The 15,697-nt window shown below is 43.8% G+C and overlaps 1 protein-coding gene across 2 annotated transcripts in view; it reads left to right on the top strand.

Annotated features, from left to right (window-relative positions):
* Znf568 (zinc finger protein 568) overlaps window positions 1-12,908 on the top strand; it is a 72,341-nt gene extending 59,433 nt beyond the window's left edge. For both annotated transcript variants that reach the window (XM_017803391.1, XM_017803390.2), the window contains exons 8-10: window positions 2,224-2,347; window positions 3,018-3,116; window positions 10,820-12,908. In XM_017803391.1, the coding sequence (XP_017658880.1) occupies window positions 2,224-2,347; window positions 3,018-3,116; window positions 10,820-12,261 (1,665 nt within the window). In that variant the 3' untranslated portion in view covers window positions 12,262-12,908. The remainder of the gene's footprint in view (window positions 1-2,223; window positions 2,348-3,017; window positions 3,117-10,819) is intronic.
* The last annotated feature ends 2,789 nt before the right edge of the window (window positions 12,909-15,697 follow it).

Below are 15,697 nucleotides of genomic sequence, written 5' to 3'. Positions count from 1 at the left end.
TTTTTTCTTGTTTCAAGTAGGACCAAATGTTAGAGAAAAAATGCTTCTTTTTTTCTTAATCATCTTTTTTTGTCCTTTTAAAAATCGTTTGTGACTTTCTTGTAGTTGACCTCTGCAGGCAGTAATAGGTTTGGCGTAGCCGCAAGCACTCCGTGGGTCTGAGGTGTGGCGTGGGCGTCTGTGCTCTTTTCACCACCTGCAGTCACGTTGGTTTCCTTCACCCGGGAAAAGGAAAGAGTCCATTGAGATGATAAACCCATCAATAGAAGCTATTTTTTTCTCCCGGTCTTTTGTTCTTTTTGTAAAAATGCTAGTTTGTTATTTTTGTCTTTCCCCAAGGTCTCCGGAAGGGCCAGTGGGCTGGGACCCCTCAGCTGGCGCTGCGCCCGGGCGATGGCCCCGAGCAGAGCGGCGCCCCGGCCTTAGCACAAGCCACGCTCGCTCTCGCTGTAGGCGTCCGTGCGGGCCTCTGCGGGGCGCGCGGGCCGTTCACCGGGTAGTAGTAGCCCTTTGGGAGCCTGCGGCCCTGGCGGGGCATGGAGCAGGCCGGGGCCCCTGCAGAGTCCTGGGCGATCCCAGCGCTCGAAACGTCGGGCTCGAAAGAGTTCCGGCTGTAGAGCGCGTCCGCGACCCCTCGTGCGCCTGACCCTGCGCACAGCTGGAGAGTAGGTCATGAGAGGCCGCGGGGGGGGGGGGGGGCCCGGGGGGGGGGGGGGGGGGGGGGGGTGCCAGAAGCGCGGTGGGGTGCTGCTGCCAGCCATTGAGGGGGCTGGGCTTCCGCTGACAGAACGTGCTCTCGGCCCTCGCTGGGCGGGCGTGACCAGCGTTGGCCCCGAGGTGGCCCGGCCTATGTTCGGCCTTTCCTGGACATAGCACTCCTTGTTCTTATTTTAGGATTTTTAAAAGATTTATTTGGGTCCGGAGAGATGGCCCAGTGGTTAAGAGCACTGACTGCCTTTACAGAGGACCTACATTCGGTTCCCCGCACAAAGCGGCTAACAACCATCTGTAAGTCTAGTTCCAGGGGATACAATGCCCTTTACTGGCCTCTTAAAGCTATTGCATGACACAGGTGCACTTACATACATGAAGGCATAACACTCATACACATAAAATATACAATATTAAAATATAAAAATAAAGTAAAATAAAATATAAAAATATACAATGATAAAATTAAAAAAAAATTTTTGGTCTTTTTGAGACAGGCTCTCCCTGTAGCTCCACCTGTCCTAGAACTCAGTATGTAGACCAGGCTGGCTTTGAACTCACTGAGATCCGCCTGCCTCTGCCTCCCGAATGCTGGGATTAAAGGTGTATGCCACCACACCCGGCAAAATAAAAAGTTTTAAGGAAAAAGTAAAATATTCAAATATTTGACAAGGATGCCACAAATCATAAGTAAGCAAATATATATAAATATATGTGCATATATAGAAACCAACAACAATAAAGAAACAATAAAGCACAAAAAATAATGGGTCATTATCCCGGTTCCTGTCTGTCCTTGTTTATTTTGGTTTTGCAGCACTTCAGGATGTGAGTCCTTGATGAAATTCAGATGATTGATGGGGCAGAAGTGGGGCCTTGACTGGCAGTGCTGGACTCACTCCTGGGACCCAGAGAATTGGTTGTGGCCTTGTCTAGTGGGTGCCAAGCTCCCTCTGAGACAGGGCAGCAGAAGTGAGGCCATGTCCCCCAGGTGCTGGACTCACCCTTCTAAGATTTTCTTTTTAAAAAATTCTGCCTGGGAGAATGAAGAGGAGACAAGTCGTGCTGGACTCTGAGGATGTGAGGGTACTGTGCACTTGCACAGACAGTTTGCATTTAATTTGGAAATACCATTTGGGGGGTATTTTTTTGGCCTTTTTGAGACAGGGTCTCCCCGTAGCCCCAGCTGGCCTGGAACTCGCTGTGTAGACCAGGCTTGCCTCAAACTTAGAGATCCACCTGCCTCTGCCTCCCAAGTGCTGGGATCAAAGGTATGCGCCACCACGCCCAGCTGAGAGACCATTTATCTGGACTTTATTTGAAGTGCCTTGGCACTGGCATGCCAAAAGGCCTGAGTGGCACCTTTGTTTCCATAGAGCATCCATGTGCAACCGCCCGGCATAGCTCGGGTTCCCAGAAGAGCACCAGCACTCACTTGGCCTCCCCTCTGCCTTTGCATCATCCTCAAAATTTTATCCATTCATTTCAGAAGTGGTATATTTGTGGTTTCAGGGCTTGAAGTTCAAAGATGTGGTCATCTACTTCTCTCGAGAGGAATGGGAATGCTTACACCGTGGCCAGAGGAATTTGTACCGGGATGTAATGCTGGAGAATTACAGCAGCCTGATATCACTAGGTAAGTTTACCCATCAAAACTCAGAATAGCACTGGCTATTCTGGAACTCACTATGCAGACCAAGCTGCCCTCAAGCTCACAGAGACCTGCCTGCCTCTGCCTCCTGGGTGCAGGCATTAAAGGCATGTGCCACTAGACCCAGCAACTCCCAGATTTTGGTGAGATTTTCATCAGTGCTTTTCAAGTACCAGGCTTGTCCTTTATGAAACTAAAAACAAGGGGCTGGAGAGACAACCCAGTAGTTAAGAGTACTGACTGCTCTTGCAGAGGACCCAGGTTCAGGTCTCAGCACCCACTTGGCAGCTAACAACCATCTGTAACTCCAGTCCTGGGATCCAGTACTCTCATTGTATGCACGTGGTGCACTTACATACATGGTAGGCAAAACACCCAAACACATAAAATAAAAATAAAATTGTTTTTAAATAGGCCTCCCTGTTGGGCATCTTTATCTTCCCCGTCCCTCTGACCTTCACTCCTTCTGTAGGGAATGGTGGTCGTGCTTGTGGAGGTCAGGTGGCAGCTCTGTGGAGCTGGTTCTGTCATTTCACCTTCCACGTGGGTTCTGGGGGTTGGATTCAGGTCTCAGCGGCCCAGCTTCTCTTTCTTGATAATCATGGATTGGTGTTAATCCTGACATGCACAAGATAACCTTTTTTTCTTTTGGCAGGTCCTGCTGATACTAAGCCAAGTGTGATCTCCCTTTTGGAGCAGGGGAAAGAGCCCTGGATGGTTATGAGGACTGGGACAAAGGAAGAATGGCATCACGGTGAGTGATGGTGGGTGGTATTTGAGAAACCGTGGCAGGTTGTCCCCTAGCCAGTCTGTGAGAATTAGTGTTTCTGAGATATTGGTAGGGAAGATCCCTGCCAGACAAAGGCCTGAGGTCTGGGGAAGAAAATAAGGACAGTTCTGCTTAAGGTTCCGAATTATTGCTGTCCCACTGTCTCATCACTCTACTGTCGTAGCTCTCTCATTTCAGAGTACTCCCATGACAGCCGTTTTACCGCGTCTCCTGTGTTCTGAGTCTAGTTTTCTCTTGGCTTCTTAAAAGAGCTTCACTAAGATATAATTCATGTATTATAAAAGTCATCCATTTAAAGTATGCAGTTGAACAGGCTTTACTATCTGTAGCATTGTGTAACCATCACAGCCATCAAATTATATTTTCACCACCTCAAAATGAAAGACCATGTTTGACATCAGTCTCTCCCTATACGCAGTATAAGCAACACCTGATTTACTTTCTGTCTGTGTAGATGTGCCTGCTTGGGCATTTCATATTAATGACATCACACAGGATGCAGTTCAAAACTGACTTCTTTGACATTCCGAATGTTTTAAAAGTTCATCTGGATTGTATCCTGTACAAGTAATTCATTCTGTTACGTTGCCAAATAGTATTGCATGGGATGAGTAGACTGCATTTTGTTTCTCCAGCTGCTGACCTGTACATTGTTCTCTTCACACTATTATAAGCATGTTGCTATAAACATAATTTGATGTCTGTCATTCAGTGCTTTTAGAATGCTCTTATCAAAGCAAAGATACCAAAAGAAGACTGTGGATAACACTGACCTCAGAGCTAGCTGGGAAATGTTCCTTCCTTTTCTGTCTTTTGAAAATGTTTTTTAAGAATTCGAGTTAAGTTCTGGGCAGATAGCTTGGACAGTAAAGTGCATGCCTTGAAATCATGAGGACCTGAGTTCAGTCCCCAGAACCCAATGCCAGGCATTGTAGGATGCTTGGAATTCCAGCCCCAGGAAAGCAGAAACAGGAGGATCCCTGGGGCTCACTGGCCAGCCAGTCCAGCCTAATTGATGAATGCCAGGCCAGTGAGGAGACCCAATCTCAAAAGAGGCAGGTGGTATTCCTTAGGATGATACGTGAGGTTGTCCTCTGACCTCCACATGCACATATACACATGTGCACATGCACACCGTTTTTTTGTTTGTTTGGGTTTTTTTTTTTTGGTATTTTCGAGACAGCTGGTCTCCCCAGCTGGCCTGCAATTCGCTCTGTAGACCAGGCTGGCCTCGAACTTACAGAAATCCACCTGCCTCTGCCTTCTGAGTGCTGGGACTAAAGGTGTGTGCCACCATGCCTGGCTTGCACACGCATACTTTTAAAAAAGTTTTAACAGAATTCAGCCATGAAACCTTTCAGGCCTGAACTTATCTTCATAGGAAGTTTTTGGTTTTTGGTTTTTTTTTTTTAAACACTAATTCAGACTTTCTTACAGAACTACTTGGATGTTCTGTTTACTAGACCATCTTGGTAGTTTGTGTCTTTTTAAGAATTTGTCTGTTTGTCTAGGCTAACTGATATACAGGTTCACAGTCATCCCTATAACCTTTTCATTTTTATTAGGTCGGTGGTAGTACCCTTTCGTTCCCAATTTTACTACCTCATTTGTCAGTCTAGTTAAAGGTTTGTCGACTTCATTGATCTTTTCAAAAACCAACTTTAGTCTCACTGACTTTCTGTTCTTTAATTTTTATTATTTCCCTACTGTAGGTTTAGTTTGCTCTTTATAATCTAGTTACTAAGATTTACAGCTTAGATGGTTGATTTGAGATCTTGCTTTTATTGTAGATGTTTTTAGCTCTGAGTCCCTCATTAAGCTGTTTTAGCTTTAGCTACGTTGCTTTTTCCTTTAAACTTTTCCTGGAATAGGTTCTAATTGCCCATGATTTCTTCTTTGGCTCAATGGTTCTTTAGAAGGATCTTGGTTAGTTTTCACATATTTGTGAATTTCCTAAATTCTGTTGATTTCCTGATTTCATTATAGTTATAGAACATCTTTTACATGAGTTTGGTTCTCTTAAGCTTGTTGAGATCCGTTTTCAGGCCTGATATCAGTCATATGAGAAGACTGTGTGTTCTCATAGAGTGGTCTACAAGTGTATTGTAGCTTTAGTTGGTTCATGGTGTACCTAAGTCTTCTATTTCTTTTTTTTTTAATTTTATTTATCATTTTTATTTTATGTGTATGCGTGTATTGCCTGAATATAGGTAAGCGCACTGTGTTGTGCAATGCCCATGGAGGTCAGAAGAGGCTGTCAGATCCCCTGGGACTGGCATTAGAGACAGTTGTTAGCTGCCATGTGGGTACTGGGATTCAAACCTGGGTCTTCTGCAAAAACAACCAGTGTTCTTAACTGCTGAGCCATCTCCCCAGCCCCGGGCTTCTGTTTCTTTATTGACCACCTGCCCAGCTATTCTGTCTACTATGGAAAGTACAATATTGAAGTCCTTGATTGCTTTTTTTAAAATTTATGTGTATGTGTGTCTGTGTGTGTGCAACCCATGTGCAGGTATCCAGAGAGGCCAGAAGAGGGTATTGGATTCCCTGGAGCAGAAGTTACAGGCAGGTGTGAGCCACCCAGTATGGTACTGGGAACCAAACTGGGGTCCTCTGGAAAAGCAAGTGCTCTTAACCACTGAGCTCTCCAATCCCCAGTCCTGCTTTCTTAAATCATTCATATCTCTTCACAGTTCTTGCTGATGTATGTTGGGGCTTTCTTACTAGGGACATAGATATTTTGAAGTTCAAATTTCCTAGTTATTATCCCTCATCATTATAAACTTTCCTTTCTCTTGGAGTCTGTATTGCCTGGTATTACTAATGGTAGGCCCTCCCACTTTTGATTTCTCTTTGTAAGTATTCTTGACTCTAAAGTATGTCTCTGGTAGACAGCATGTACTTATTTTTATTTATTGGGGGGTTGGTATACACATGCCACAATGCACAGGTGGAGGTCAGAGGACAACTTGCAAGAGTTGGTTCTCTTCTTCCACCATGTGGGTAGACTCGAACTCAGGTTGTTCAGCTTGGAAACAATCATCTTCATCCACTGAGCCCTGGATAATTTTTTTAATCCATTCTGTCAATCTGTCATTTGCTTGCGATGCTTAAATTGTTTACATTTGATGTGTTACTGATAGTGTAGACTGTATGTCTAGAACTGTGATCTTTTGTTTCCTACATGTGTTTTTAGGTGCTTTGGACTTCTGTTCCTCCATTACTGCCTGTTAGGTTAAGTATTTCTGGAGTACCATTTTAGTTCTTAATATTGTCTCTTCTGTTGTCTTCTGTTTCTTGAGGCAGAGTCTTACTATGCAGCCAGGCTGGCTCTGCATGGTTTCTCTTATTACAGTTCTTAGAATTACTTTCTTAGTGGTTGCCCTAGGGATTATAATTAGCATTTTAACTTAAAACAATCTAGAAGCAAATCATTACCATGCAATTCCAGTGTTCTGGGGCCTGAGATGGGGATCCTGAGTTTTAGATGGGGTCTCACTATTTAGTCTGGGCTAGTCTAAGAAAAAAATAAAACAAGTTGGAAGTGTGGACTGTTAGCTATGGAATCTAGGCAGGCTGTCAGAGTGGAGAAGAAAAGGGAATACGATTCCTTAAATGTCTTGCCTATATTTCTCCTGTCCTTTCCCCAGGGCATTTGTAAGAACACAGACCCTAAGACCTACCTGCGTAGGTTGCGGTCTTACTTTCCCCCTCCTGTGAGTGCAGGAACTTGACAGTAGGCAATTGTGACTATAAGGACTTCTTTCCCAGGAATGTAGAGGACACCTGGAGGGTGCACAGCTTTTTGTATTTCTCATAATATAATTAGAACTTTTCAGTTTCCTATAGCTGTCTAGATCTGTTTTCTCACTCCTGGTTTACCATTTGCTCCAACCAAAACTACAGCCTTATGCTGCTACAGTACTGGTAGTGTTTGCTGTTTTTAATAACGCCCGAGGTAGGGCTTCCATGCTCCCCCACCCCCCAGCAACACCCTATAAGTAGATTTTCCAAGGAGCTGCAAATTTTAACAAAACACTACAGAGTTGTACTTTTAAACAAAAAAAAAATTTATTGAGAATTTCATACAATGTATTTTGATCATATTCAGACCTCCATGTCCTTACCCACCCTATTTACCCCATCCCCCAACTTGATGTCTTCTATTTTTCTTTTTTTGAAGACCAATGGAGTATCTTGTGTTCCCCAAATGTTCTTGGGTGTGGGGTCCATCTCTTGGAGCCTGGTTAACCTACCAGGTGCCATCAGCTGGAGAGATGGTTCAGTGGTTAAGAGCCCTGGGTGCTCTTGCAGAGAACCTGGGTTCCAGTCCCAGCGCCCACATGGCAGCTGACAACTGTCCCTAACTCCAATTCCAGGGAATCCAGTACCCTTTCTGACCTCCGCAGGCCATGCACAACACAGGTGTACTTATATACATGCAGGCACAACTCATATACATAATAAAAAGAAAACTGACTGTTCCTCTCCTAGCAGCTCAGTTGCCAGTATTCCTCAGCTAGGGCTGAGGCTTCTTGCCTACTTCCCTCATCCATGCTGGGTGTTTGCCTGACTTGGGCTTGCACAAGTCTTGTGCATGCTGTCATAAGCACTGTGGGTTCATATGTACAGCTGCTCTGTGGTGTCCAGATAATATGGTTTCCTTGTATTCATCTATCACCTCTGGCACTTACAGTCTTTCTGCCCCCTCTTCCACAATGACCCTGGAGTCTTGAGGAGAAGGTGTGATATAACTGTCCCATTTATGGCTGAGCACTCTGCAGTCTCTTATTCTCTGTGTGTTGACCATCTGTGGGTCTCTGTGTTCATCATCATTTGCTGCAAGAAGCAGCTTCTCTGGTGAGAGAGATTCACTATGGGTATAACCATAAGTCCATTTAACACGTATGTCTCTTTAGCATAATAGTAGGTTTTCCCCTACAGCCCATGACCCATCTAGCCACAGGTCCTTGGCCCTAATAACAGCACCAGGTTTTGACTCCATCTTGTGAAGTGGGCCCTAAATCTAATCAGAAAGTGGTTGGTTACTCCCATAACACCTGTACCACTTTTGTACCAGTAGGCATATCTTGCCAGGCCACCTGTAGTGCAGCTGGGTAAGATTGACGATTACTTTTCCAGAGCATGCATAGAGCCTTCTAGTACTATGAAATTAGCCAGTAGAGATGAAGTTTTGAAGTCAGTACCAGCTTGATTTCTCCTTGTTTGTTCTATGACTCACATTAGTAGTGTCTTCAGCAATAGTCTAACTTGATCTAATCATCAAGTTCTGGTGCGTAACCAAGAGCAATGGCAATAGCCAGCATTGTTTGAGGATCTATGGGACCCCCTCCTCCATCAACCACTTCAAAAGACGGAGTCCATTCCTGGAACTGGGCTTTTTATTTGCTAGCCTGTGGTGCCCAGTTTGGGCCATTGAATCCCCATTATAGGGTAACTACATTTAAACTCTTTCTATATTGTAGATGTATATATTTTAAGAAGCTGCAAGTATGCACCGTTGTACCTGACTAATCTAGTGATGTGGTATTAATTGAACTATGTGCTAGGGACTGGATAGGTGGTGGAGAGTCAAATAAGTACTGTGCTAGTTGGAAGCCACTTTAGGGGAAATCAGACAAACTGAAGACATACAATTCCAGAAGACATTCAATTCCAGAGTTGAGAAAAAGATTATTATAAGAGCAAAGACCAGGATGTCTGACAGAAAATTAAGATAGTTAGCATGAGAAAGCTTGCTCTGCAGAGATCCTGCAACAAAGCCTTCATGGGGATCTGTAAGGATCTAAGACAAGAAAGCAGTTGGCATGATCTGTGGGGCCGTATGGCGAGAGCATAGCTAACAAAGAGCTCCTCACCATGACGAAGAAGGAAACAGGCCCTAGAGTGCAGTTTGTAGGTCTGACAAGACAAGCATTTTGCCGGGCGTGGTGGCGCACACCTTTAGTCCCAGCACTTGGGAGGCAGAGGCAAGCGAATCTCTGTGAGTCCGAGGCAAACCTGGCCTCCATAGTGAATCCAGGGCAGCTGGGCTACAGGGAGACCCTGCCTCAAAAAGACCAAGAAGAAAAAGCCAAGTGTTTTAGTCTAAGTGCTTTTTTAAAAAAATATTTTTTAATATTTTATGTATATGAGTATATTGCCTGCATGTGTATCTGTGTTGTGCAGTGCCCAAAGAGGGTGTTGGATCCCCTTGAACTGGAGTTATGGATGGTTGTTAGCCACCACATGGGTGCTGGGAACTGAACCCAGGTCCTGTGTAAGAGCAGCCAGTGCTCTTAACTGCTGAACCATCTCTTGAGCCCGCTAAGTGCTTTTGTTGTTGTTGTTTGAGATGGTCTCACAATGTAGCTCTGGCTGGCCTGGAACCCAGAGAGCCACCTGCCTCTACCTCTGGAGTTCTGGGATTAAAAGTATGTACAATCATGCCCAGCCAATGAGCCCCACCCTTTCAGTTGGCATAGTCATTGAAGGAAAGTAATGAAAACACCACTTCAGACAGTTATTGAGTATAGTGAAGGCCCAGTAAAGGACAGACAAAAGATCATAATCTGCTGAGTTCAGAAAGACATTGATGCCTGCAAGGTTGATGGGTAAACACAGAGTAAGGCAAGTAGAGCACATTTACTGTAGAGTCCACATAGAAGAAATAAGCATATTTTTTTCTGTATGTTTAAAATGTTTTATAATACTGGAAAATATAGCGGGTAAGTTGTGATAAACATGCTATAGAAAATAGGGTAAGTACAGTGATAGGCACCTTTCTGTAAAGGGCACTCGCATAAGTGGCTATGACTTGAGGTCAAGGTGAAGAATCTGAGTGAGCCATATTGATATCCTAGGGAAGGGATCTGACAACAAACTCCAAAGGAGGGCTGCTGAGCAAATGCAAAGAGCACGCAGTTGGTTAAGGATCTGGAGCAGAGGTGGCCAAGAGGAGACCATAGGTCAGAAAGAGGTAGTGCGGGGCAGGTGTGTGGAAAGCTCTGCTTTTGAGCGAGGAGGATTCTGAACAGAAGAATGATGTCATCTCACTGTCTCACAGGAGCACTTTGGCTCCCATGCTAGAATGGAAATTAGGAGGACAACAGATGCAGCAGGGCTAATAGAGTAGATAGGATGGTGCAACTTCAGTGAGGTGAGGCTTTGGACACGATAGGGGACGGAAGTCAAAATTCGGGCATGTTCTGACGCTAGAGATGAGATCTGCTGTTGGCTGTGCATTGCTCCTTTAGTCTCTGGTTAATCGTAGGTGGTTCCTAGATACCTTTTGAACAAGCTTTCCATCTGAGTGGATTCTCAGCAGAAGGGTACACCTCCACCTTCCTTTATGAGCGCTTCTCCTCTCCTCTAGTCTCATTCTGCCTCTCAAGTTACAACATCAAGAGTTGTTTACATTTTCAGCCAGCTATGCTGGTGCATACCTTAATTCTAGCACTCAGGACGTAGAAGCAGGCAGATCTCTGTGAGAATGAGGTCAGCCTGGGCCACAGTGAGTTCCTGGTCAGCTGGAGCTACAGGGAGGCTCTGTCTCAAACAAAAAGGTTATTTAAGTGTTCATTATCGTTAGTTGTCATTTCCAACTTACAAGTTCTCTTTCTCCGGAAATGTGAAAAATAACCTTCTTCTTTCTTATTACCTTGCAGATTGGGAGTCTAGAAGAGAAAGCAAGAAGATACCCCCAAAGGACAGTTACAAGATTAAACCACTGCAACAGACGATAACCAAAAAACATACATACTCCAACCTTGAGGGCACCAGTGCCAGAGGTAGCAGGGAAATCACATGCCAGTTGGAGAGGCAACAGGGACATCAGGAGAGACATTTGAGACAAGCCATAGTAACCTCTAGTGACAGGTCCACTTCCATTCAGTGCACAGCCCACAGAGAAGCTCATCCTGGAGACAGACCCTGTGGGTGCAGCCTGTGCAAGAAAACTTTCAGGCGCCAATCATGTCCCATTCAGCATGCACAAATTCACAATAAGGAAAAAGACACTGAATGTGCACAATGTGGCAAGGTGTGTAACAGTAGGTCAGACTTGATTAACCATCAGAGACTTCATGAAAACAAAAAAAGCAATGAAAAGAAGAAAGATGCCCTTATTCCTGGCTCTGACGTGCCTAAGCCTCAGAGTACTCATAGTACTGAGAAACCGCATAAGTGTAAGGAATGTGGGAAAGGCTTTCATTCTACCTCACAACTTAGTCACCATCAAAAGTTGCATCTAGGAGAGAAACCCTACAAATGTAAGGAGTGTGGGAAGGCTTTTAAATCTACTGCACAACTTAATCTTCATCAGAGAGTTCATACTGATGAGAAGTGCTTCGAATGTAAGGAGTGTGGGAAAGCCTTCACCCGCCCCTCACACCTTCTTCGTCACCAAAGAATCCATACTGGTGAAAAGCCTCATAAGTGTAAGGAATGTGGGAAGGCTTTTCGTTATGACACGCAGCTTAGTCTTCATCAGCTGGCTCATACCGGGACAAAGCGCTATGAATGTAAGGACTGTGACAAAGTGTATAGCTGTGCCTCACAGCTGAGTCTGCATCAGATGACTCACACTGGGGAGAAGCCCCACAAGTGTAAGGAATGTGGGAAAGGCTTCATCTCTGATTCACATCTTCTTCGCCATCAGAGTGTTCACACTGGTGAAACGCCCTATAAATGTAAGGAGTGTGGCAAAGGGTTTCGTCGTGGCACAGAACTTGCCCGACATCAGAGAGCTCATGCTGGTGATAAGCCTTATAAATGTAAGGAATGTGGGAAGGCCTTTACTTGTAGCACAGAACTTGTTAGACATCAAAAAGTTCACACTGGTGAGAGACCCCACAAATGTAAGGAATGTGGGAAGGCTTTTATTCGAAGATCAGAACTAACTCATCACACAAGAAGCCACAGCGGGGAAAAGCCCTATGAGTGTAAGGAATGTGGGAAGACCTTCGGTCGTGGCTCAGAACTTAGTCGACACCTGAAAATCCATACTGGTGAGAAGCCCTATGAGTGTAAGCAATGTGGGAAGGCCTTTATCCGTGGCTCCCACCTTACTCAACATCAGAGAATTCATACAGGACAGAGAAGTGAATGAGGAAATGTGAGAAGTGCAAAATTTGATTAACATCAGAAAAGTCACGCTAATTTTAAAAAGCCTGTGGTGGTGACAGATGTGGGAAAGCAAAGTAGGTTTCTCACCGGCATTGGAATTCATGGGGGGAAAGGGGCACACCATGACCTGAAAAGCCATTTAAAACCAGAAATGATTAGACACTTGTCACTGGTTAGAAACCTTATACACGTTAGAAATTGGGATAGGATAGTTTCAGAATTTATAAGGCTTTAGTTGGTGAAAAACTGGAAAATTCCATGAGTGTAAGGAAAGGAGCAACGCCCTTTTGGTGACCCAGAACCAAATAAACCTCAGGGAGTTCATGGCAGGGAAAAGCAGAGGGCAGTGGATAGTTCAGAGAAATCAGCCATTGGGGACTTCTTTTGACATTGGGATCATGTAGACCAGGCTGGCCTCAAACTCAGAGATTCACCTGCCTCCTGAGTGATGGGATTAAAGGCATGCACCACCACGTGCTTGTGTTTTCTAGGATAGCATCCAGCTAGTATTTAAAGTGTGTCGAATGTAGCCAGACATAGTGGGGTGCATGCCTGTGGTCCTAATACTTGGGAAGCATAGGGAGGAGGATCACAAGTTTGAAACCAACCTGGAAACCCTGTCTCAAGGCACTTTTGGTGACCCAGAACCAAATAAACCTCAGGGAGTTCATGGCAGGGAAAAGCAGAGGGCAGTGGATAGTTCAGAGAAATCAGCCATTGGGGACTTCTTTTGACATTGGGATCATGTAGACCAGGCTGGCCTCAAACTCAGAGATTCACCTGCCTCCTGAGTGATGGGATTAAAGGCATGCACCACCACGTGCTTGTGTTTTCTAGGATAGCATCCAGCTAGTATTTAAAGTGTGTCGAATGTAGCCAGACATAGTGGGGTGCATGCCTGTGGTCCTAATACTTGGGAAGCATAGGGAGGAGGATCACAAGTTTGAAACCAACCTGGAAACCCTGTCTCAAGGCAAAAAAAAAAAAGTGTATCCAGTGAGACCTGCTTTCTTTGCTATTTTCATAATTGTGAATTTTTTAGAAATCATGTGTGAGGAAAGCCGTACACATTCAGTGACTAGAGAGACATTTTGCATTACCTCCTTATTGAATGTTCTAGAATTCATCGGAAGAAAAACTTAAAACTTTGTAGTGTGCCCTCCTGCTGATCAGGAGATTCATGACTTAAATCAGCTCAGTGAGAGAAAGGAGATTGCTGTAAGGTAGAGAGAGGATTTAGAGGTTTATTAAAACCTTCTTAAGCTAGGCATGGCAACACAAACCAGTAATCCCCACTCTTACAAAGTAAATACAGGACAATCAGGAGTTCAAGCCATCCTTGGCTACATGCTGAATTTAAAAAAAAAAAAAAACCAAGAGCTGGGTGTGGTGGCGCACACCTGTAGTCCCAGCACTTGGGAGGAAGAGACAGGCGGATCTCTCTGAGTTCAAGGCCAGCCCCCACTACAGGGAGACTGACTCAAAAACACCAAAAATTTTTTTTCATAAAACAAAAGCCATGCCATGATCCCTGCCCTAGAATTAGGAAATAACAAAACTGTAGCCAAAATCCAGGTGCCCACCAGAAAGTCTAAGATACCTAAATAAGTAAATTTACATTTCTTAAGGCAAATTGTATTAGGAGTGAGTAACACCACACATTGAAGTTTGTAGACTATGAGTGGAGAGATACTGAGGAAAATTAACTTCCCTTCTGTGTAGATATTAGGAGGTGGGATTGATTCTGTCCCCACTACACCTGCTCACTACCTCTTCTTAGTAGAGCCCGGTACATATTTGATCTAAGGAGTGTGAATGAATAAAGTATTCAACTCCTCCAGTAGGCAGAAAAACAAAATTAAAAGCAAGTCCAAAACTTGGAAAACTTTCTGAAATGAAAAATATTACATCTTATTTTAAGCAAAAAGAAACCTAGGATTCATGCCTGAGACAAAAATGGATTTGTTAACTGAAGTAAGGCTAGATGGATGAGCAGCCTGGTCTAGCCTGTGCCCAACATAGATTTGAGCAGAAGTCTGTAAATGACTTTAGATTTCTTTCCTAACAAGACACAGGAAATGGTCTTCTTACCACCAGGGTGCACATCTCTCCTGCCATGTTGTACCCAATTTGGGACCGTTTTGCAATCAGAAAGCCATGCCTGTCACAGAGACTATGCTGTCCTGGACAGTGTGGACTGGGTTAAATAATGAACTGCTCTTTCCTTGGACTTGAGAAATAAGAAATTATGCATACGTTGTAATTTATACTCAACTTTTTACAGTATTATCTTAGTCCTGGAAATTTATGTAAAAACTTTTTACACTCCACCTGGCTTCTTTATGTGGGTTCAACTTTGGTTTGGTAAAATTTTTATATTTAGATTTTTATAGTACATTTGACATAGAGAAGCATTCTGTTCTTATTTTCCTAATCACATTATTGACTAAACTTTGGTTTAGTAAGATATAGGAAATACTTGTTTACATTCAGCATTTGATAGTGTATTTTTATATCCTGATTTTTACATAGTATGTGAAACCCTGGACAAGTATTATTTTCTTGAATAAACTGAAAACCAAGAAGAAACTGCTTAAGGAAGTACATGATGTAATTCCTCTAGTACCAAATTATCTGACAGCTAAAAATCTACCTCTTCAGGATACAAAGATGGCGTAGATATGAAGGTAGCGAATATTTTTACCAAATTTAGAAAATTTGGAAACATGGAAAAGAACAACATCCAAAATAAAATCAGTTATTTAAAAAAATCCATGTACTTATATGTAGTAGTTGACTATATAGTTGACTAGAAAGTCAAATCTAGAAGCCTATTAAAAGAGGATCATAGAAGGTTGGGCCGAATACTTGTGACCTGTTCAATTGGAAAAGAAAAAGTAATAGTATGTAATAACTGAAAGCAACAACTTTGAACAGCAGATGCCCGCCGTGAACTCACTGCTGTTCTCTTGAGCACACCTGCTCTAGAAACCTCACAGCCTTTAGAAGTGAATTCTACTTCCGCCTTACACAGTAGAACAAGCATGCATGTTCTAAATAAGCTAATAAAGATGCATTATGTGATAGGTAAAGTTCTCCTTGCTAATTATTAGCCTATTGCAAAACCATTTCTAGCACAAAAATCAAAAATTGTGTTTGTGGGGGTTGTACACTTTGCACATATGTGAAGGCCAGAGGTCAACCTTATGTGTCACTCCTCCAGAGCTGTCCATTTTGGTTTTTGAGACAGGGCCTCACCAGGAGCCTGGGCTTAGCAATTAGGTTAGGCTGGCCAATGAACCCCAGAGGTCCACCCGTCTTCTCCAAGGATGGAATTAAAAGTGCATGCCACCCCACCTGGCTTCTTTATGTGGGTTCTGGGGGGGACTCGGGTCCTCATGCTTGCACGGCAAGCACTT

This window comes from Nannospalax galili, unplaced genomic scaffold, assembly GCF_000622305.1.
Source record: "Nannospalax galili isolate Female #2095 unplaced genomic scaffold, S.galili_v1.0 scaffold886, whole genome shotgun sequence".
NCBI lineage: Eukaryota > Metazoa > Chordata > Mammalia > Rodentia > Spalacidae > Nannospalax > Nannospalax galili.
This window is presented reverse-complemented; position numbering and strand designations above follow the sequence as displayed.